Source organism: Purpureocillium lilacinum, assembly GCF_023168085.1.
Source record: "Purpureocillium lilacinum CBS 284.36 DNA, scaffold_5, whole genome shotgun sequence".
In the NCBI taxonomy this organism is placed as follows: domain Eukaryota; kingdom Fungi; phylum Ascomycota; class Sordariomycetes; order Hypocreales; family Ophiocordycipitaceae; genus Purpureocillium; species Purpureocillium lilacinum.
The window spans coordinates 120603-143621 of record NW_027072115.1 but is presented as its reverse complement, the minus strand read 5'-3'; the positions used below and the strand labels follow the sequence as shown (position 1 = coordinate 143621).

The following is a 23019-nucleotide window of genomic DNA, read 5'->3' as shown; positions in this document are numbered from 1 at the left end:
GTTGAGTCAACCTTATACACTTCATGTTGGGACTTAGAAACTGAACTTTAAAGACATAAACTGTAAAACTTGCGAGTGTCAACCTCGTACAAGCCACAATGGTGCTTCGAGTACCAGGGGTCCATCCTGCTCTGCATGGTTCGCAGGACAGGCCAATTATGACACCAGGATCTGGCATGGGCTACATGTAGTTGCTCATGCGGGTTGTGTTGAAGTGAAATGCATCAGGTCGGGGGATGGGGCCCTTGCTCAACACCAACTGGGCCACAGCTACCGCTGCCGCCCTGATGGATCGCTTGAGCGTGCTCCGTTCGACATTTCCCCAGTTATCCGACACGTGGAGCGGCAAATCGTCACGACCTGCAGTGTTGCCCGTAGATATCCCGCAGGTGGGTATGCCGCGCTCGACGAAGCCGATGTGGTCGGACACGGTGGTGAAGTTGCTACAGCTCACTGTTAGCTACAAAGAGCCTCCTGCGCGTCAGTTTTCGAGATGCAAGACATACGACACTTGAGGAACGACTCCCTGCTCCTGCAGCTGCTCGAAGAGCACAGTCGCGCCGTAAAGGTCGGCGTCGTTGTTCGCATGGACCGTATAGTTCGGGTGGGGGGTTGCCATCTGATCGAAGTTGAAGTAGAATGCGATTTTCCTCGCTTCCTCGTCGCTCAGCTGTGATACGTAGTGACGAGAGCCGGCTTGGCCAGCCCTATTCTGTTGTAAGAAAAACGCCGATTGACAATTGAGAGATACGATGCTTACTTTCCAGCCCCCCACCACGCAAATCGCACCTTATTTGTGATATTCTGGTGTTGGGCAAAACAATGCAGGATCTGTAGCACTGCAGCTGCGCCAGAAGCATTATCATCCAGGCCCGGACCACCGGGAAAGGAGTCCAGGTGCGCTCCAAGCATGATGACCTTGTTGGGATCACCTTGCTTGGTCTCAGCGATAATGTTGAGGACCGTTCGGTCCTGGACGGTGGTGTTGACTGCAAGGGTCGCTGTCATAGCCTGACCCGTTTTGAGCGACTCGATCCACTTGAGGCCATTTTCCCTGGTCGTGATGCCGGCTGGCACCACCTTTCCGATGTCCTGTGCCGAATTGACTGCATCACCGGTGGAAATGCCCTCAGAAGTATCCTGGTAGAAAATGACCGCCCGAGCGCCATGCTTTGTGGCGAGTTCAAGCTTCTTGGCCATAGCGCAGCCGCCTCGGTCCATGAGGAGAATGTTGCCTGTGGCATTGACGTTGGCCGCTTCCCATTGGTCTGGTGTGCACAAGGAACCACCAACGTGCTTCTGTAGGGGATCGATGAGCCGTCCGAAGACGCCATCGGGCGGCGTGGCAGAGTTGAACCTGAGCGACTCAACTTCATCATACTGGGCGGTTACGGTGCTGAGGCTAATTTCGTTGGTCCACTCGAAGGGGTGTGAAAATTTCCGAATGCTCATATCGAGCACTAGCTTATACGGCTGCAATTGCCCGAGAATGAGATCCATGGAGGCCTCGGAACCGGGGGTTCCAAAGGCACGATTGCCGTCATGGCGTTCGGCGATCTTGCCGAAGTCTCCTATCCAACGTTTTGTCCTGTACGAGGTCAACGCCAAATTTCGGATGCGCACATGCAAGTGCAGAATAAGCGTACGAAAGGGCATACTCATGGTAATCAACCACATTTAGCATCTGCTTAGGATCCGTCAGATTCCATTTTTCCAGTGCTCTCCCTCCCGCCAATGTGAAATCGGCAAGGCACGCGACCAGCAGAGCAATGAGTGACTCCCTAAACAGCATCATGGCGTGAGTATCGGTGTCCGCGTTATCGACACCAAGTCACTGGGATTGTGCGAAAGAGAGAACGTATTGGACCCAGAACAGACTGTGCGTGGGAGACGTTGACCTGCTTAAATAGAAGCCTGGGTCTGCCAGTAATGCGATGTGTCAACATCCCTAGCACCGTCCTTCCTTGGTGCATCAGTAGGATTCATATCAAGTAAATTCTCAGCTAGCTTAGGTTCGAAGCTTAAATGGTGACGATGATAGGTTGATGGGTTAAGGAGTTACCATTTGCCTCTACGTGCAGTAGACTTATTAGTGTACACGGTAATCACGGGCGCTGCTTGCCCACTCGACACCCAAAGAATCATGAAACCGCCAGCTGCGCTCGCCAGCCTCCGGCTAGCTGTAGTAGGAAAATCCACAGATGAGAAGCGGACTCGGGCACGCAGGACTGTGGTATATCTTGGGACCTCATGTGCTGTCGCGGAGACGAGACTTTGGGGCCGATGGCATCCACCAGATGGCTTTTGCAGCGGTGTGTCGACAGTCGTGGCACCGGGGCGAATGAGAGAGGACAGCACGCATGCACCTTTGAGATTCCTCATCGTGAACATGCTATCTTGGAAGCCATGGCACTACCACGAATTACATGTATTCGTTCCGTCGGCACTCGGCGCCATCTCCACTGGACCCAGTGACCTGCCCGTTCCTGTACGTCCCAATGATACACGGCCCTGGCAGAGTGCGTCAAACACACGACGCCACCGTCTTAGATGCGTGATGGTAGTCATCCTTTTGCGTTCCACTTGGCCTAGCGCCACTTAGTTGGAGCACATGGACTGTAGCGCTGCTTTGTCGGCAAACTTTGCAGCGCCTTCGTCATATATAGACTTTGAGCCCTGAGAACTTGATGCGTCCAACATCCAGAGACTTTTCGAGTGCTGATAATGCTGTCATCGAACTCGCCGTCTTCTACCATCTGAAGTCTCGTCCCTTAAGCCCATCCGTGGGCTCTAGGGCACCGATGCGAAATGCAGCCGCCGCATTCCATAGACCTTGCTTCTGGCCCGCGTAGCTCAAAACAGACATCACTCAGTCTCACTGACGGATCAAGATCGGCCAGTAAGAAGTTTCACGATAGATACCTTGTTCCACCTCCCCAAGCCAGTGGCCTCCTTCTTAGTTTGCAGTTTCCATTCGTAGTAAGTTTGAAGTCTGGCGGCGGATCGAGCCAGCGCCACTTCCTCATCAAAGTCGGGATATTCCCCGCTAGCCCGTAGTTCATGGTTCAGGAGTGACTCCTTGAGTCTGATATCCATAAGTCTGGTAACAATACTACAGGAAGAACCAGCCAAATACTTACATGTCTCGCGCACCGCTGTTGATGTTTGCCAGGGCCTTTACAGCTGCTCCGGGGACAGACGGCATTGGTTTCTCCATGGCCTTAGCGTAGTCTTCCTTGATTTCCCCCATGGTCATCGCGCCGGATGTGAGAGAAAGTGTTTTACGTGTGAAGCGAGTATGGTTCTGCAGTCAAGGGTTACTCAAGGAAGGGGGACGACATTGGAAGGTAGAGTACCCTGAACACTGCTGCTGCAACGCTTCCAACATCTGCTGAAGCCTGCGGTTCGAATCAGTGCTCATAGTTCATGGTGGGCCGGTTCCGAGGAGGCATAGACATACAATAACGGGAATGGTCGTGTCGGGAGGAAGACACTTGTCGAACATAGTGCTTGCTACGGCGCCGAGAAGGCCTTCAAAGTTCTCCATGAAGAACCCTGGCCTGAGGATTCTGATGTGCGGCGTGTCAGTCTTGGACAGGCATCTCCTCGCGGCAGGACAAACTACTTACACCCAATTCAGGCCCTTAGAGCCTAGCTCCCTGCAGTACTGCTCCACCCGATATTTGGCTTTGTGAGAAAGATCAAGCGATTTGTCTTCACCCAATCCAGCCTGGATGGCCGTCGAGTAAACGTATGCCTCAACATGGAACTCCAGAGCGATCTCTGCCATCCTCTGCAGACTCGTAACGTTCGTGTCTCGTGAGTTGTGACGGAACAAGCGGGAATAGAATGGGTACTTACCCTGCCTTGCTGCTCCTCATTGTCGGCACTTGCTCCCAGCCCAGGGTACGCAAGCACCGTGAACACGCCCCAGATCTTCCCGCTGTCTCTCGCGTCCTCGAAGATTCTCCGAATGCTTTCTATATCGTTCAGATTGCCTTCAACCAAGGTGATACTGTGCGCATGCTCATGCTCAGCTTCAAGCAGCGCGCGCGCCGGCCCAGATGCAGCATTGCGGGTAAGAGCCAAAACGTGATACTGCAGGTCGGTAGGGATATCAGTGGCGGCACGAGGGCTCAGGAGTGCCTGGATTAGGGAGCGACCCTGCTTCCCAGTGGCGCCCACGACGAGAACATTTCGAGGCGCCATCACATCACCGAGCAAGCCTCACGATGGGTCGGGTCGGCTGGTGTAACGGGTGGGGACGTTAGTCAGGGACTTGGGGGAGGGGATAGAAGTCAACACCCTCAATAAATATGCCGAATTGATGCAAGTCGGGCGGCAAAGAGTGAAGCAGATATTATGTCAGACCTAGCGGGCGGCAGGGATCGCCGCCATTGAACAGGCGGATAGCCAGCCGATTGTCGAGCGCTTTAGGGCACAGCGAACATGACACTAGTTTCGTAAACGGCCGTACAGAGTAAGATTCGCTCAGATGGCACGGCCGATCGAACAAGCATTGGCATGATGTGGAATCAGCCCAGAACCGGGCATTTGACGCCAACTACATCATAATTACCTGTTACATTACTGCCGGACCAGATCCTGTCCGCCCGCCAAAATGCAGGCCCAGTGTCGCACAACAGACTGCACTGCTGCAGGTACAGGCTGCCCCGGCACCTTTTGGGACAGCGGGACTCGGGGTCCAGGACTCAGGACTCCAGATGCGATGGTGGCGCCACACGGCTCTGTTGTCCAGCTCTGCTGGTCATCGATGCCACCCGTCGTCGACTCCAGTCGAGATGCACAGCCATAGGTGCATTATTCTCGCAACATATCAATAAACTTCGTCGAGCTTGGATTGAAAGAACATTTAGAGCATACTAACTAATGGAACATGGGCCCCTTCACGGTGCCGGCAATTTGACTTTCAGGATAGGGACAGGTGCACCACTAGTGGCGCAGTGGATTCTGGAACCTCGCCCAGCCGCCAGCATCATTGAGGCATCAACCAAGGCACTCCACATCATAACTACCGGCCGACTCAGACATCGGAATGTAGACGTCATATGCATCACCACTCGGATTGAAGTTCCCTTGGAAGCGGTCAAACAGAGGTGACCAATAGAGAACACCCTGCTGTCCGTCTTTGCATTGGATCAGGATAGTGATGCCGGTAGCACTGCTCACGCTGTAGTCGGTGGACACGGTAAGGCTGGCGCTGGCGGTGAACAAGTCGAAGAAGCCGGCTTCCAGACCAAACGAGGACTGAATGCCTACCGTCTTGGTGTCTGTTTCCGTGGTGGTATAAGAACTCCCTGCGGGAAGCCGGCCGGTCACCTGCTGGCGGGAATTGGGCGCCTCGACATTGTTGGTAACTACACTGAGCGTGGCGCTGTTGTCCTATGAAACGCCAGGGCTATTAGCTCGGAAGGCCAGAATAGAAGGAGAACAGACGTACACCAGATTGCTGTCTCTTTGCATTCTGCATTTCTGCAAGCTCAGCCCATGTAATTCCGTGCATCTCCAAACCTAAGCTGCGCGTAGATTTGTCGGGAGGGTTGTAAAGAGGGTCATTCCATGCCTGGACCTGGTACCGTCCGTCTGCTGTGTTCGACGCACCACCGGCCTCCTGACCGATAATACACTTGTCTGAAACAGCATTGTAGTTGTCATTGGCGACCGAGTTAGAGATGGGTGGCGAGCCGGCTACACGATTGCAAACAACAATCTGGCAGTTGGCTGTATGTTGACGGTCATTGACGGTGAGGCAGTCCGAGCCATCAGGGATTGATGTGGTGCCGCTTGGATTCGACGTCCAGCCCAGCCCCGCAACAAGCAATTCGCCTGGCCGAGAGTGGTCAGAACAGATTCATCCGGAGTACAACTCCACTCAAATGCGTAGCAAGTACGTTCATACGAGTCTAAGGCTTGTACTTACATGCATCGACATCTGGGAACCTCGAGCCGTCACACAGAACGCCTGGCTGGTCCTGGCGACGAACACCAACGGCAGCACTGACGCTCGCCGCGAACGAAAGGGTCTGCAAGATATGCATGGCTCTAGAGTTTTGGGTGTAGTTCTTTGGCTTAATAGTATGACTGAACAATGTCCAAAAGGCTGCTGGGTGGGTTTGATAACTTGGTCCAGAAAATGATGGACCTCTCTACCATTTATATAGCCTTTATGACTTCAATCGCAAGTCCATGATGTAATTCTCCTCAGAATTTTGTCCCGATCATCATTGAAGCCATTGGTGCGCGCACAAACAGTCATGATCACCCAGCCAGCAACGGATTTGATACTCTTGGACCTCATCCCCGAAGCTCATCAGTTGAGTTCTGAATACTAGGTAGTCAAAACTACCCACCTCGTATTCCTCCATCTCAGCGCTGTCGATCATCTCGATGTGTTAAGGAATCCCCGATTCACGTCCGGGCCTCTGCTGACTGCCAAGAATCTTCTTTGGAATCATACTGAGCGGCCAAACAGAAGCACATGCACGTCCCGATCAACACTGACTTAATGTCCTGGTTTCCGGCGATATTCACGGGTACTGAGCCGCTGCTGGGCGGTGGGCTCTGCAACTACCCACTTTGTGTTCTTGCGGAAGACCAGTCAGGCTCTCGCGAGTCACTTCTAGTCATTTAACAACTGCTGGAACTGTTGAACGTCTCAGAGACTAGCATTTAAGCGACATTGCATTGTGTATCAATTTGCATCAACAAATGCCCTTTGCATAAGTCGTGGCGCAAATGTCTAGTGTTTGTACTCAACTCCGTGTGCCGAGCGGACGTGCTTTCAAGGGACGATGCGTCGTCGTTGCCGCCTCTCACCGATCGTACCGGTGGACACGGGAGGATTCTCTACCTTGTCAGGCCACTAAACGATACTCGGCCGGTTTCCGCGCCTATAGGCCGTTGCGCCACAAGGCAGCCCGAAGTAGAGGCCAGCTTCTCCGTGTCAGTGATGGCTCTCCTCACAACGGCTGTGGGATGCTTCGTGCACGTGTCCACCAGATGCTTCACTAAGGAGATCATGTGAAGCGAGCCTCGCATACCAGGTGTGACACTATACCATCGATACTTCCCATTGAGATAGTGCCTAAATGACGAGAGTAGTGTATCCAAGAGTAGTTCTCTATTTAAGAGTAACCCGTCTTTACAATGGAGTGGGGGCTGTTGCACCTTAGTAGCGCCTTCAGAGGTCCGCTTCTACCAGTGCCAGATCTTGGAACTCGAGGCGCCACAATGGACAATCTGTGCCGTTGAAGCGGGAAACGCAGGCACCTGCCTAGTTTGGAGGTGTCGCGTTTCTCGTGTTCAGCTGGTCGGGTACATCAGCCTGAATAAGTTCGGAGTACAAGAGCGCTGCACGGTCGACCTCCTGCCAGGCTCTGGTACTCCATCGCGATCAGACGTCACATCAAGTATTCTCGATCGCACCAAGGTGCTGTGCCGCACGCCGTCTTCTTTGCGCAAACGCGGCGCCCTCAGAAGATGCCTGACGCGAGGCCCGAGACCAATTCATCGGAGTGCGGGGATGGCTTGTTCGGGCCTGTGGTGTGGACAGAGGGGTGCCGCGGTGGTTTCGACTTCACTGGTATTACCGATCATGATCCGCCCGATGCAACTCAATACTAAAGCGTGTAGTCACATTTGAGGATAGCATCCTTGCCATCGTGCCGGCTGTAGCTCTGCTCCTGATAGCTTCACCACGAGCTGTGTACCTAATCCGGCGGGGAGACAAAACTCGGCGACGCGCAACGTACACACCGAAGCTAGTACGTGTCGATGTCTTATTCCCTGGTGGCGTCTGAGGTCGTTGACCAAGTATTAGGTGACTGCATGCCTCTTTCTGGGTCTGCAGTTAGGCCAGCTGATCACCGTCGCGCTGGCTGATGCCAAGAAGACACTTTCTTTGGCGGCCGCTGCTCTCAACTTCGTCGCCGCGTTTCTCATCGTGGTTCTTTGCGACATTGAACATGCCAAGACGATTCGCCCATCATTTCTTCTTTCGGCGTACTTGTTCACATCTGTGTTATTTGATGTCGCGCGGGCGCGGACTCAATGGCTCATGTCCAGCAACATCCCGTTCGCCTCACTGCTCTCAGCGTCGCTAGCGCTGAAGACCACTCTTCTCATCTTAGAGAACGTGAACAAGCGCACAATTCTCATAGGACCTGCACCTTCTCATGAGAGTACCAGTGGCCCCTTCAATAGGGGACTGTTTGTCTGGCTAAACTCCCTGCTTGTTTCTGGCTGGGCTACTGTCCTCACGAGCAATAGCTTGCCAGCTATTTACGAGAAGCTGTCTTCAGAGGCTTTACTGAACCGATTCGAATCTGGATGGTCCAAAGGTGCGTCGGTACGCAGTCAACGCTTCACGATTCGTCCTGCAGCTAATCCGCATCAATTAGCAGCGAACAAACAGACCAGACGACGGTCGTTATTTCTCCAAACAATCGTGATTCTGAAATGGGAACTACTTGGCATCGCACTACCACGTCTTGTAATCGTCGCTTTGACCATTTCTCAGCCTTTTCTCATCACGAGCGCCTTGCGCTTCCTGTCGATGCCGCCAACCCCGTCGAACATGAATCTCGGCTATGGCCTTATAGGAGCCTTTGCATTCGTTTACATCGGATCTGCAGTCAGTCTCTCTACGTAACCTGGCAGTCATACAGTGTTAAGTTAATCAAGTTAGGTCCTTAAAGCGTGGTACGAGCATCTTACCGCTCGGATCGGCGCCATGGTTCGAGGCGGCACTATCACTCTCATCTACCGCAAATTGCTCCTCCTACCAGCCAATGATGTCAAAGATTCGTCTGCCATTGCTCTCATGGGTAATGATGTCGAGACTCTTTCAGAGAAATTGCACTTCCTGCTTGTCGAGTCGTGGGCCAATACGGTCACCGTGGCGATCAGCATCTGGATGCTCTCGGACCAACTGGGAGCCGTCTGTGTCGCACCCGTCGTCTTGGCACTCGGTGAGCTTCTATCACAAGGCTTCTGGGCTCTCTCAGTCGCTCACACAGGTATCACCATCTTTAGTCTCGCTGGCTTCCTCAGGGGTTGTCGGAAGGATGATCGTGTCCCGCCAGACGCAGTACCAACAGGCGACACAGGACCGAATCAATTTTACTTCTGAAGTCCTAACCTCGATGAAATCCGTCAAAATGTTAGGTTACTCTGAACATTTTACTAAAGTAATAGAGACGAAGCGACTGGATGACATCCGTGCCGGAAAACACTACAGAAGAGCCACAACTCTTGGCAGCATGATATGTAAGGCAACTCATAGTGGCAATGGCAGCTTACTGTATCCGATTCCTACCGCTACTGACAGGCTCTCTACAACTAGCAAACGGCGTGGAGAGTATGACACAAGCTCTGACCTTTGGAGCTTACGCCATTGCTGCCAAGGTCAGCGGGAATCAGTCCTTCTCGGCCGCACAAGCTATTGCCGCATTGTCCATCTTGAACGTTCTCATAGATCCCTTGCAAGAGCTTCTCATGAGTGTACCGCAGGCATTTTCAGCTATAGGGTGCTTCAAAAGGGTGGAGGATTTCCTGTCCCTTGATGAGAGGACCGATCGTCGGTTGCTCCAGTCCTCTCACACAGCGTCCACGCCGGACTCGATCGACCCCGACGGAATCAACCTCAAAAATTTCGCCCGAGCGCCCAATAAACGGACCCCAATGGCCATCGAAGCAGGCAGCTTCTACTGGGACCACAAGAAGGTTCTGTCCGACATCAATCTGAGTGTTCCATCAGCTGCCTCAGGCTCGCTTACCATAATTACCGGCCCAGTCGGCTGCGGCAAGTCTACCCTCTTGAAGGGCATTTTGGGAGAGACAAGTCATAGGACGGGCAATGTGATTCTCTCGTCTCCGAATGTCGCTTTCTGTGACCAGACGCCCTGGATTACAAACGCTACGCTTCGCGACAACATCATTGGCGAGTCGAGATTTCAGGATGAGGGCCGGTGGTTCAATGCAGTCGTGGACGCCTGTGATCTACGAACTGATTTCTCACGACTACCCGACGGCGAAATTACCGTTGTTGGTGACAGTGGTGTGAAGCTCAGTGGAGGCCAGAAGCAGAGAATCGTAAGCTGATCTAGGTCCTCAGTGCAGACGGAAAGGAGTTGACAGGCCGTCTTCCCTCAGGCTATAGCCCGAGCTGTATATGCTCGCAAGCCTGTTGCAATTTTTGACGACGTCTTCAGTGGCCTGGACAAGATCACGGAGAGGACAGTGTTTGATCGAGTCTTCAGTCAAAGGGGCATCCTGCGACGTACTGGAACACAGATTCTCCTGGCGACACATGCTGGTAGGACACTCCACATCCAGCAATGATCCCTAAGCTAACTCTTGCTGAAAGTTCACGTTCTACCGGAAGCCGATGAGATCATAGTACTGGGAACAGATGGCCGAATCCTCGAGCACGGGCACTTTTCGAAGCTCCAAAAAAGCTCTCAGCATATAGCTTCAATGCGAATGGCGACAGAGGACGACGAGAACATGGAGGAAACAGTTGATGGGCAGGAAGCAGTCAGAGATCCGGTCGGCGAGTTCGAATCGCGGAAACGAGCGGTGCAAGAACAGGCACCGTCCAGCGACCGCAACACGTTCAAGTACTATTTTGCCACCATCGGACCGCTTAGCATGGCAGTCGCTGTCTTTCTTACCGGATCAACTGGTTTCTCCTCGACCTTCAGGGGTAAGTCTCAGCGAGTTTTGCGTATGAGAGCATCGATGCTAACACATCCCAACAGCCGTGTGGGTGACGTGGTGGGGAAACGGTCGAGGACATGAACCTAATGACTTGGCTTACTGGCTGACGATATACACATGTCTGGCTGTGTTGGAAGCCACTCTCATTACATTGGCAATATGGTCTGCTCGCCTGTCTCCTGCTACGTCCAGTACAAGGATACGTTCGTGCTGACTTTGACACAGCCATTTCGTCCTCTACATTGGCCCTACCAGCGGGCGAGTATTACACTCGAGAGTTCTCAAAGCAGTCATGGAGTAAGCTGGCAAGGCAAGCAGTCACTGAACTAACGCGCTGACTCTTTTGCAGAGCTCCTATGAACTTTCTTTCTATCATCGAGACTGGCTCGCTGGTAAATCGGTACTATCTGCATTCTTCTCAATCTATGTTCGCGACGGGGCACTCAAGCTGACGCCTTTCCCAGGTTCAGTCAAGACATGCGTTTCATCGACATTGCTCTGCCAGTCTCTCTTGTCATCTTCCTGTTTCGTAAGTGATCCAATTTGTGACACGATACCACTTCCTTGAGCTTACTGCAAGCTAGAAAGCGCCAGTAGTGTCGGCACTCTTGGCCTGGCAGTGGCTGCTGTACCCTGGATCGCGATCTCCGTCCCATTCATTGCGGCAACGCTCGTGATAGTCCAGCGCTTCTATGTCAGGACATCGAAACAGCTACGACTTTTGGAGTCAGTGCTCTCCAGCGCCGATCGCCCTCGACGTTTGCTGACGCCTATCGCAGCATTGAGCAGAAAGCTCCATTATACTCTCACTTTCTCGAGACAATGAGTGGGCTCTCCACGATTCGCGCCTTCGGGTGGGCTTCGCAGTACGCGGGCAAAACAGCATTACTCCTGGACAGCGCTCAGAAGCCATCGTATCTCCTGAGCTGCATTCAGAGATGGCTCACCCTCGTACTGGATCTAGTTGTGGCGGTTCTTATCGTGATGCTGGTTACCCTCGCCGTGTTGTTACGAAGCAAAGGTACCATTGATCCATCACTTCTAGGCATCGCGCTCGTCAACATGATGTACCTTGGTATAAACCTAAAGAACATTGTGCTCCAGTGGTCGACGCTGGAGACCTCTCTCGGCGCAGTGTCACGAGTCAAGGCCTTCTCGGAGACTACGCCTTCAGAACACTCACCATTAGAGATCGATGAGGCGCTCAATGGCTGGCCAGCTCGAGGCTCGGTACAAGTACAAGATCTCACAATTCAGTACGAGTGAGTTTGCACAATGCAGTGATCGCCCATATAAGCAGCTGACATTATTTGTTTTGCAGCGAGCTTGCGGGCCCAATTCTACGGGACGTGTCATTCTCCGTGAGCCATGGCACAAAGCTTGGTCTCTGTGGTAGAAGCGGAAGCGGCAAAAGTTCGCTCATCCAAGCCATTCTTCGAATGGTAGACATCTCCGACGGTCGCATTGTCCTCGACGGCAAAGACATTACTAACGTGCCACGAAACGCAATTCGACGGAGCGTAAACTGTCTAACCCAAGAGCCGTTTCTCTTCACAGAAACAATACGATTCAATGCGGACCCTCTGGGAGTCCACACGGATGATGAGATCGTCGAAGTATTGAGCAGGGTAGGATTGTGGACGGTCATTCTGGGCAGCGCCAACGGAGCTGCTGCGCCCCTGAATGAGAAAATGACTGCATCATTCTTGTCCCATGGCCAGAAGCAGCTCTTCTGCTTGGCCAGAGCTCTCTTGAGCCGAAGCTCTGTCCTCATTCTTGACGAGCCCACGAGCAGGTACGTGTCGGGCGCCGTGCCGTCTTAAAACACGAGCGGAGACTGACAATCGCCACAGCGTGGACAGCCAAACAGATGCCAAAATCCAGGAGATTGTTAGGTCCGCCTTCAAGAATTGTACGATCATCATGATCGCGCATCGCTTGGAAAGTCTGCTCGACTTTGACTGGGTTCTGGTTCTGGACAAGGGCAGGCTGGTTGAGCAGGGGAATCCGATCGCGCTTCTGGCCGACAAGGAAACGAAGTTTGCTGCATTGTATAGAGCGGACAAGACGAGGAAACGAACCTGAGCATGGTGGCCTAGTGTTCGCAGTAAGGGTTTCTCACACAGTAATTGAGCGGGATACGATACAACGCCTGGGTTTTGATCCCTACAGTGACCTGTTAGCTGCCGCAAATAGCCCAGAGACGAGCTATCCGCAGCTCACAACACACCTGTCGCGCAGAGTTTCCGGATCTCGGCGCTGCTCAGGGGCAGGTTAGCGGAGCATACGAACGTCCACAGCGCCGTTAGGGCATGAACAGCTTCGGCTCCAGCACTAGCATGATCGTCAAAGGGCGCAGTGCGGGGCTTCCTTTGGAGGGGCCAGGGCTCGTGTCAGATCATCGCGGCCAGCGACCGCAGAGCAGATTTCTCCGCCCATCGAGCCGACACCAGTTCACGGAACTGCCTTTCTGTGTCCGACATCCCACGAATATAAGCGCCAAGGCCAACTTCTTTGCGCCTCTCATCATGAAGACACTGGGCCTGCTCGGCGGCATGAGCTGGGAGTCGACGACGACATACTACCAGGAGATCAATCGCCGCGTCCGCCACGTTCAAGGCGGCTTGCATTCTGCTCGATGCGTCATCTTCTCCTTCGACTTTGCCGAAATCGAAGCGCTGCAGCATGCCGACAAATGGAAAGAGGCCGGCGACCTCCTGAACGACGCAGCGGCCAAGCTGAAGCTCGCGGGCGCGGACGCCATCGTGCTGTGCACCAACACGATGCATTTTGTTAGCGACGGCATCGAGGCAGCCTCGCAATTGCCTCTCATTCACATTGTCGATCCGACTGCCGACCGAATACTCCAACGCGGGTTTAGCTCCGTTGGGCTATTGGGCACGCGCTTCACGATGGAGAAGGAGTTTTACATGACACGGCTGGCCCAAAGGTACGGCTTGACGGTCATCGTCCCTGATGAATCGGACCGCGCCATTGTTCATTCAATTATCTATACCGAGCTTTGCAATGGGATCATCGCCGAGGCGTCGCGAGAAGCATACAGCAAGGTGATCAGGAACCTCGCAAAGGCCGGCGCAGAGTGTCTCATCTTGGGCTGTACAGAGATTGGGCTATTGGTGAACGAGGCAGACTGCGAGCTTCCAGTGTTCGACACGGCGCAAATACATGCCACTGCTGCCGCGGACTGGGCCATGTCAATTGAACCCGCCAGCAACAACTAGCTCTGCGACCTATCCCGCTGCGTACTGGCTGTGACCGAAACGGTCACGGACAAAAGGCTTCGGCGCGTTGTAGAGCCGACAGATACCTATTATGTAGATTCCTTCTAGATGACAATGTCTATAGACGAGCTTCAATGGTTCCCTCGAGGAGCACTAATGTATAGACCGTTTCCGGGATCGGTGTCCGTCGCTGTTGTGATTATGGTGAGTGAATGCCCTGGTTCCCGTGGAAAGTGCCAGATACTCACCTCTGTAGGGAGCCTGAGCAAGAGTAACACAGCTGAACCGAACATGCCATTTGCGCAGCAGCGAGAACATGCATTGGGTCAAATAGGCGTCCCTAAATGAGAGGCTGATGAGGAAGTGGCTCCATGTTTCGCGAGTGTCGGAGTCGGGCACTGCCCCCGGAATGAGGCGCATGATGGGTCTTCCAGCGTCGCGAGGGTCGAGCACCTCGACACTAGGGCATAGAAGCCTCGCCTGTAGCTCTGCCTGTAGACTTCTTCCATGGCTTGTTCGGGAGCTGACCCAGCAAACTTCAATCTTGTGCTCGTTCGGGGGGCGCATCAATTGCGCTCGGACTCCAGCTTTGCGTTCGGCGTCTCGCAAAGTTGTCGCCGGGTTCAGATCCGGGAGCGGTGGGCCGGTAGGGCATTCACCTGATTCTGGGTAGGGGGAATTCCCTCCCTCTGCGCTCGGGTGCTGTCCCCTAGGTAGAATCATGGCTGGCTGGACGCGTGTGTAACGGTAGCCGTTTGTGATAAACTCTCTTATTGATGTGGTGGTTGGGCGCAAAGCAGTGTTTGTGTGCTCTGGCTGCTTGATGATAAGCGGTTCGTTCGTGACTCTTTTATGAGTTCTCTTGCGCGCTTTGCCAACATGGAGCTCGTCACGGCCGTTCCCTTTGGTCATTGCTTTCGACAAGCTGTCGAAATTCGAGACACATACACCATATTGTCGATTGTCCAAGTTGTGTTTCCGTTATATAAGTATTTGCCGTACTAGTAGAGGGCGGGCTTCCGCAGCCACCGTGAGGACCCTTTGTGGAGCGGTGGCATTGCTCAGACAATATCCCACGACGCTGTTAAATTCAGCATTACGAATGTTAATAACGGTGTAGGCTCGTCGGCTTATATATGTTACTTCAATTTTTCAGTTTCAGAGGCTTGCAGAAACCTTCAAGAACGATTTCGCGCGAATGTCACATGGGTCAGACGCGCGCCGAGCACGCACGGTTCAGTGCAGTGTCCACACCGCAGCACCCGCTAAGGCAAATCTGCGCCTTAATACTGCAGCATGCGATCGACATGACGGCTGCCTACATGTCGCAGGATTCAGTTTGTAACTAGCCTCGAAAGCAAACCGTGGGAAGACGTAATGAAGAAATGGCAGTTAATAACGCGTCGGCTTCGTGGTCTTCTTCTATGGTATCGTCTAGTCGGATATTTGCGCACATACAGGAGCAGCGAGCGACGCCTCCCTAAACCAGCAACATGACGGCCTCGCTATCCGGGACGACTACAGAGGCAACACCATTCTTGACCTTGACCACCTTCTCTTCAACCTTGCCGCTGCGAAAGTGTCCCTTACCAAAGTCCACGCCGTGGCTCCACTGCTCACCAGCCCACGAGACGTTGCTGGTCGGCCCGCCAAAGTCGTACCCCATGGCCGCGACGCCCTTGTCGGCGCGCAGCCGCCTCACCTTGACTTCCTTGACGCCGGTGCCGACATTGACCTGGAAAGTCATGCGCTCCCTTTTCGCACTCGCCGTCCCGTTGTACAGCCTCATGTTGACGAGCGCGACGCGCTGAAGCTTGCCCGACTTGTTGTCGTACATGGCGTACGCGCTCGTCAGGTCGCCCCCTGTCTTGATCTCCTTCACCGCGGAGGGTTCCCCCTTGCCGACAAAGTCGGCTACGAACATGGCTGCGGGAAACGGTGCCCGGACTTGGGGGCCGGGGCTCGGCTTGCCGCCGGTGTTGTCTGGTGTCCAAAAGACACGTTTGGCGTTTGGGCGCCCGGCCAGGTTCGTCACACGGGCCACGCCCCGCGCCATGGCCGCGAGGTTGAAGTCGACGGCCCAGAGCGTGTAGCCGAAGCCGTCCGAGAAATGGATTTCAGCACCGCCGAGAACAGCCGAGTCTTCGGTGATGGCGTAGTCCAGCTTGCGATCGTGGGTGGCTTTGATGCTGGGGGTGTATGGGCCGAAGCGCTTCGTGATGGCAGTGTGATTGATCATTTGGCCTGGCAGAGTCAGTACGTGCTTCGGTGGACACTCTTCGGTGGTTGCCAGACATACTTTGCATGGTGTGGTCCGTCCAGGGATGCACCCCCGAGATTTGGTACCAATGCTCTGCTGTTGTCGAGATTCGGCCATTCTTGTTGATATTGGCGTTGAGAATCTCCTTTCTAGAACACAGTCAGGTCAAACTGCCATGTTATTACTGCGTAGATATCGGACTTACACTTGGTATAGTTTGTTGCCAGTGACGGTTCCACTGGCTGTGTTCCCAGCCTCGAAGATCTTCGCCGCGTCACCTTGCAAACCCAATTTCTTCACAATGCTCTCCTGCAAGCTCAAGGCAGCATCGACGTAGGCCTTGGCGCCGGCTTTGTAGATGAATTCGACCTCATTTCCAAGTGCGATGGCTTGCACCCGCTTCCCGGCATCCAGATTCTCCCACGCACGCGTCACAAACGCCAGGGTGTTGGTGACATTGATGGGATTGCCGAGTGGTGCCTGCACGATGAACTTTGCATCCTTGAAGCGCTTGTAGCCGTCGAAGAAGCTCGGCCCCAGGAGGTAGCTGGCATCGTGGCTGTCGCACTTGCCTTTGAAACACACCTTGTCCTCCTTCTGGTGCGCGTCGAAGAGGAAGTAGTCGCCGCTCGTGCCGCCGATGCGCATCACAGGCGGGGCGCTCATCCGTGCGGCGAGGGCGCTAACGAGATTCTCAGAAAAGTCATTGTCGAAGTTGTTGAGGAAAGCGGACTCGATGCCGAAGCCCACGAAGTTTTTGGGTACGACGACGGCATCGCCGGGCTTGGAAGGGGGAACGGGAATGGGATGTGCGTCTCTGGGGGCAATGACGGTGGCGTGCGCCGCAGCTCCGACACAAGTCAGTGTTGCAGCAATCTTCATTTTGCAAAGAATGATGGGAGTGCCGTTTCTCTGTTGCCATCTCAGTTCATGAAGACATCCGGGCCGTCGCTATATAAGTGGTGTGAGTTCGCGCGATAGTTCCTCATAGAGGAAGCCGTTGTTGCGGCTAGGGGGTGATCAACAGCGCGTCAGAAGGCAGTGCTGAGCTGACTGCACATCGTTGCCCGTTGCGATGTGCCGGGGCATGTCACAGCGGACTACGAGGTCCAGAAAAAGAACACGCTGACCACCACTAATTGAGGCTCAAATTATCCAGGCTCTTCTCCCCCAGAACAGCCTCAAACTGACGTCAAGAATCATGGTCATTGAAGGTCTACCAGCTGGAAGAGTGGGAACGTATAGCAGACTGCGCCCGTGTGCGAGGGACGATCGGACTGCCGCCCTGATGAAGAGCCCGGCAGGTCCGGCAAGTAAAGCGGACCGCTGGGGTCGGGCCGTCGGGGCGTCAGGCACGCTGCTCTCATTACTGTTGTTGATTCGATCAAATTGAAGCAAACCAGGCGATCCCACAGCACTTCCCAGCGAGACAGGTCCACTCGTCAGCTCTGGCCTGTTCATTGTGATATCACAAGGTATTAATAGCAAGGTGGAAGTACTCGGCACTGCATTTTTCGTTCGTAGTAGCGACGGCAAAGTTGCCTTGATGGAAGTCTGGCCAGATCAATGCCCAATGTACGGAGGACCTCCCCCTTTTGTAGTGCCCAGTCGCCACTTGTTCGCGCAGACGACAAACTCTCAGTGACACTTGGCCCATGGCCCGGACCCCGTGTCCCCTGAAACCGTGCACGTACCGATCGTCGGAGTGCACTTTAGCGATAAAGACCATCCAACGTCAGCAAATGACTCGTGGCCCATTCTTCGCATCAACTAGAAGGACACTCACTCTTATCGGGCCCTCTTCGCACAACCTGTGCATGAACATCTCAAGGATTGTCGGACGGGATAGATAGTTGGGGTTATCGAGGCTAAGGAACAGCCTCGAATAGTAGCATACTTGATCCGTATGGTCGCATTTCTTTGAGACAGGAGTTCAGGTGCCAGTCTTCGGGTGGGTGGTGGCGAAAGGACTCAACTTACTCCTACGATTGGCTTGGCGTTTTGTTCGTCAATGTAGGCCTGCCTCTGTTCGTTGTTCCTAAACCTGCGCGTGGTGTTGTGCTTGCGCGAGCCTACGAGCTCCAACGCCGTCACGCCCTGGAGCGTCAGAGCGACTAGGACTAGTTGAGCCTTCATTGCTGCTGCTGCAGTTTGGGATCCGTAGGAATGGGAAGTGGATGGACGTGGATGCCTTGGAAGGAAGGCAGTGTCGCCCCTGTGCCTGCGCCCTTGAGGAACTTTATAGGTATCGCAAGTCGCGCCCCGTGACCACCGGTAGTATCGCCATAGAGATGGTATGGGCAGACGCAGCTTTAGGTAAAAGACGGGCGATTCGTCTCACCTGCCGAGAAGCAAGCGTTTTGGAACTTGCAATGACGGTGCGCTGCTCTCCACCGAGACACCGGACTTGTGATACAATGACGTATGCAGAGACGCCCATGACAGTTCCTATGAAGGCAATTACAATGAGCTAGAGAAAACCGACGCTCATCTGTCCTCTGTATGCAGGCATGGTCACTCAATCGTTAGCTAATTGTGGGCGGCTTTTATGTCACGAGAACGCGCCGAGGCGCCGAGGCCACGCCCTCAAACAGTCGAATTGACCACATCCTCCAGCCCACCATGGGGAAGTCGCACGGACATCAATTCACGTCAGAGAACACGATCATCTGGACCCTGTCCATGGTTCATGCCATTCTCTGTTTTCCGTTGTGATCTGTGCATCGACAAGTGTCAGCGAGTCTTCAATGTTGCCGGTTTGCGACTCTACCGCCAGTCTCAAACTTGCTGGTCGAAATGGGAAATTGAGGCCGCGAAGTTCTCTCAAACTTGCGCTGCAAAGGCCGACCCTGCTCCAGACTCTTCTGACTATTAACGTGCGGCAAGTGATAGTGCTGCCCTCGGAGCGGCCTGTCGCGAAGTATGCGTTGTGATTGCGCGGATGTCGTACGTGCAGGCACACGGAGTTAGTTGCCCGTCAGCGGTCATACCTATGCGAACACCCTCAATTGGCCAGAATCGCCCATTTCGCCGCAGAAAGCATTTGATCGCTACAGCTCTCACTGAAAACCCCAATGCTTGAACAGTGAGGTCAATCTACCTTGCGTCAGCGGGGAGCGACGATGAACAGCGCGAGGGGAATCGCCACATCGCACCACTAAAGTCGCACCGCCGCAGCCTGGTGTAAGCAAGCATTTATGCTTAAAAGAAAGGCGCCACGGAGCTGGGGTCTAGATGCCAATAGATTGTGCCCACCGGCGGTCGCCTCAGGCGAGCAGACTGCGCAAGAAACACGTCGCCTTGGCATTCTGGCTGTGGTTGACCCTGTGAGTCAACGGCGACTACTCCTTTCGGCAAGGCAGGCATTAATATGGACGAACCGGCCGACCCGGCTACCGTATCCAAGCGACAGCCAAGCTGCTGCGGCTGGCGGGATTGGGGGCAATTCCGCGTGCCAAAACTCTCCAAGTACCCGAGTCCAGCCTCCATTCCCAACTGTGACGCGTCTCCAGGTCCTTCCTGTCTTGTCGCGATTCTGACAAGCAGCCTGAGCTCCAGCGCGACGGGGAGATACCGCCATGGCAGTCCCAAATGGCACCCGACCTGAGCGACAGAGCGGTATGTCGAAAGGCGCCAAGCCCAGACTGATCCGTAAATTGGGATGCTTGTATGTTTTTGCCAGTTGCTTTAACATTTGACGAACCTTGGCCGATGAGCTGACTTCAATCGCAAGGGAGCTCTACCAGGCGTCGCTGCATGTCCTGGGCATGTACTGCGGCACCAGCGTGGCATGCACCTATCGCATTCCCGACAAGATTGCCTCGACAGGCGAAGAAGCACTCGAGGCCGCTCTCAATACAGCAATCGCGCAGACCGTCTTGCAGTATCCCGTACTACAGGTCGGCATCTACAAGGAAGATTCGCGCAGGCCATCTTACATGCAACTCGACACCGTGGATCTAAACCAGCACGTACAATGGAAAACGCTTGAATCTGAAGATGATGTCGATGCGGCTGCTCTTGAGACGCTCATCACGCAGATAGACACCAAGTTCCACGACATCGAGGCGCGTCCGCCGTGGCGCATCACCGTCCTCCGGCGACGGGGCTCGCAGGCAGTTGAAGTCAATTTCGTGTGGCACCACGCCCTCGCAGACGGCATGAGCGGCAAGATGTTCCACGAAACGCTCCTGCGGCATCTCACGGGCGCCGACGATGGCTCAGTAACGCCAGGCGAGAGCCGCATCCTCGATGTCTCGGGCTCGGCAAAGCGCTTCCCGCCACCAATGGAGAAGATGGTCAAGTACCCAGTCTCATTCGGCTACGTTCTTTCCGAGCTCTGGAAGGAGGTCCGGCCGCCGAAAGCTGGCTCCGCAGCGGATCAGGTGCTGGCTCACTGGGCGCCATTGCAACTGCAGCCGCCCGAGACGGATATCCGTCGCGTACGATTGAGCAACGAAAGACTGCGCATCGTCCTTGCCGCGTGTCGGCAGCATAATACAACGCTCACGGGACTGCTCCACGGGATCATCGCCGTGGCGCTTTCGTCGTTGCTGAGCAAAAAGCAGGCGCCGGGGTTCCTCGCCAAGACGGCCATGAACATGAGGGTGCTTACACCAGCGTCGGGCAGCCTCGTGCCAAAAGAGACCATGGCGGACATTGTATCGGTGGTCGGCCACACGTTTGACCCCGACGCAACGGCTGCCATTCGCAGCAAGATCGAGACGGCCGCCTCTGAGTCGTCGGAACAGAGCAGGCGAGGGACGCTTGCGGAGGCGATTTGGGCCTCTGCGGTCACCGCGCGACAAGACATCAAGAAGGTGCTCGACCAGGGGACCAAGGACAACATCATTGGCGTCATGGGCTTTGTCCCCGACTGGCGGGATCACGGCAGGAGCGTGGCGAAGAAGCCGCGAGACTCAGCGTGGGTGATAACTAACCTGGGGGTTATCGACGGAGGGTTGAGCGGAGAGGACGGGGGTGCGTGCATCAGGAGGGACGACAATTGGCACATCGAGGGGGGAACATTCTCGATCAATGCGCAGACGACGGGAGCGGCGATTTCGGTCTGTGTGATCGCGGTCAAGCATCGTGAGCTCGTCTTGGATGTCTGCTGGCAGCGGGATGTAATAGACAGCAGGATAGCGGAGGGTGTGGCCCAGGCCACCGAGGACTGGTTGACATACTTGGGGACAGACGGGCCGAGAACATAGAGGTGGACGCTGGCGACAGGAATCGCCATGCACAGAGGCCCGGGGCCACCACCAAACTCCCCTCATACATGTAGACTACCGCGTCTTGTCAAAGTACTCATCCCACGCATCTTTTTTCCGCCGAATCACCTTTGTCACCTCCGTCGTCAGCGTCGCCTCATCCAACCATGGCATGATCCTCTGCTCCAGGTCGTGCTTCCAGTAGGGGCTCAAGTCCCTCATCCCGCGGCGCACCGCGCCGTCCACCGTGCGCACGAGGCACCGTCCGTACGAGTCCCATCGGGGCGCGTTGGGCGTCACGCCGCGGCTGTTTCCCTGGGAGAGCACGTCGCCGGGGATGATGGCCAGGCAGTCGACGTGCTGCGTCGCGCGGTTGATGCTCAGCTCGCGGGCGACGCCGCGGCTGAAGGACAGGTTGAAGCCCTTGGTGGCACCGTACATGGCGAGATAGGGCGTCCCCACGTGCCCGGCCGAGCTCATGTTGAGGATCAGCGACCGCTCGCCGGGGCGGGACGGCGTGCGGCTTAGCAGGGGGAGCATGAGGGCGGTGAGGCGGGCCATGAAGCGCGCGTTCTGGGCGATGACGATGTCGACGTCCGCGCAGGAGTAGGTGGACAGGTTACGGAGCGGAGGAAGCTCGATCGGATTGCCGCCGACGTTGTTGATCAGGATGGACACCTGCAGCGACTCGGTGTCAAGAGAGCGGACAAGCTCCTCCATGGCGGTGGGCGTGGCAGTCCTCGCGTCCATGACCACGGTGCGCACCGCCGCGCCGGGAGACGCCTCCTCGAGCGTCCCCTTTGCCGCGGCCAGCTCATCCGGTAGGTGCCCTAGCAGAATCACGCCGAAGCCATTGCGGACGAGCTCCAATGCGACGCCGAAGCCGATGCCCGCGCTGGCACCCGTAATGAGCGCGTAGGTCGGTTCGGGGCCGCTGCGACGGTAGGAGTGCAGGGGACGCGCTGGGAGGACGAAGTGAAGAGCGACAAAGTCCCAGATGGTGTACCCGGCGTACAAGAGGACGGCGCTGCCCAGAGCGGCGAGCGCGTAGAGCACCAGCCCAGCCATCGTGGGAGTATCAATTGTGGTCACTGTCGTGGTGGTGCGTGGTGGGTGTTTTGAAGATGACAGGGGAAGGAGCACGGCTGACGCGAGACATTACATGGTCAACAAGACTCCCACGTGCATCTGGCTCATAGCCGGCTGTAGCGATTCATGCCAATTTCACCGGCATAATATATTGTAGCACCGACGAAGCAGTGACATGCATGCACGCCCTCATAGCCGCCCGTGAACGGTTCAATTGATGCCGCGATCCTCATGTAGGGTAGCCAGAAGGGTGTTGGTTGCAGCGGCGCCACCGGCCCGGAAAAACTTCGGTATGGCTGCGCTCGCCAACAGACAGGCAGTAACGCAGCAACAAGAGTATTGAAATGGCTTGGTATTTCATTTACCAGTCATAAAGAATTCAAGGAAGCTGAGCTCGCTTCTTGATGCTCCATGGACGCGATCCGACAAGAGGTAAAAAAGTCATTCGCTTCGCGTCTCGAACCAGTGCACCTCC

General features: G+C 54.9%; 7 protein-coding genes across 7 annotated transcripts; 3 read left to right on the top strand and 4 right to left on the bottom strand.

Moving 5' to 3' along the window:
* Positions 1 to 181: 181 nt before the first annotated feature.
* On the bottom strand, positions 182 to 1795 carry PLICBS_006622 (uncharacterized protein; the record flags this gene model as incomplete). The annotated part of the gene is made up of 4 exons (XM_065601008.1): positions 182 to 443; positions 507 to 707; positions 761 to 1588; positions 1659 to 1795. 4 exons carry the CDS (start codon positions 1793 to 1795, stop codon positions 182 to 184), a joined length of 1428 nt encoding a protein of 475 aa, XP_065457080.1.
* A 1091-nt stretch (positions 1796 to 2886) lies between these two features.
* PLICBS_006621 (uncharacterized protein) lies at positions 2887 to 5491 on the bottom strand (the record flags this gene model as incomplete). Its single annotated transcript, XM_018327605.2, has 8 exons — positions 2887 to 3085; positions 3141 to 3304; positions 3357 to 3398; positions 3461 to 3569; positions 3630 to 3793; positions 3862 to 4146; positions 5026 to 5403; positions 5462 to 5491. The coding sequence occupies 8 exons, from the start codon at positions 5489 to 5491 to the stop codon at positions 2887 to 2889; spliced, it is 1371 nt and encodes a 456-aa protein (XP_018173788.2).
* Positions 5492 to 8752: 3261 nt separating this feature from the next.
* PLICBS_006620 (uncharacterized protein) lies at positions 8753 to 12825 on the top strand (the record flags this gene model as incomplete). Its single annotated transcript, XM_018327604.2, has 12 exons — positions 8753 to 8990; positions 9365 to 10113; positions 10174 to 10336; positions 10388 to 10726; positions 10782 to 10902; positions 10966 to 11037; positions 11090 to 11140; positions 11205 to 11269; positions 11325 to 11466; positions 11520 to 12002; positions 12062 to 12535; positions 12594 to 12825. 12 exons carry the CDS (start codon positions 8753 to 8755, stop codon positions 12823 to 12825), a joined length of 3129 nt encoding a protein of 1042 aa, XP_018173787.2.
* Positions 12826 to 13079: 254 nt separating this feature from the next.
* PLICBS_006619 (uncharacterized protein) lies at positions 13080 to 13982 on the top strand (the record flags this gene model as incomplete). The annotated part of the gene is made up of 2 exons (XM_018327603.2): positions 13080 to 13085; positions 13152 to 13982. 2 exons carry the CDS (start codon positions 13080 to 13082, stop codon positions 13980 to 13982), a joined length of 837 nt encoding a protein of 278 aa, XP_018173786.2.
* Positions 13983 to 15462: 1480 nt separating this feature from the next.
* On the bottom strand, positions 15463 to 17124 carry PLICBS_006618 (uncharacterized protein; the record flags this gene model as incomplete). The annotated part of the gene is made up of 3 exons (XM_018327601.2): positions 15463 to 16226; positions 16282 to 16391; positions 16448 to 17124. 3 exons carry the CDS (start codon positions 17122 to 17124, stop codon positions 15463 to 15465), a joined length of 1551 nt encoding a protein of 516 aa, XP_018173784.2.
* Positions 17125 to 19820: 2696 nt separating this feature from the next.
* PLICBS_006617 (uncharacterized protein) lies at positions 19821 to 21455 on the top strand (the record flags this gene model as incomplete). The annotated part of the gene is made up of 2 exons (XM_018327599.1): positions 19821 to 19909; positions 19976 to 21455. 2 exons carry the CDS (start codon positions 19821 to 19823, stop codon positions 21453 to 21455), a joined length of 1569 nt encoding a protein of 522 aa, XP_018173782.1.
* Positions 21456 to 21530: 75 nt separating this feature from the next.
* Positions 21531 to 22523, bottom strand: PLICBS_006616 (uncharacterized protein; the record flags this gene model as incomplete). Its single annotated transcript, XM_018327598.1, has 1 exon — positions 21531 to 22523. The coding sequence occupies one exon, from the start codon at positions 22521 to 22523 to the stop codon at positions 21531 to 21533; it is 993 nt and encodes a 330-aa protein (XP_018173781.1).
* Positions 22524 to 23019: the final 496 nt, after the last annotated feature.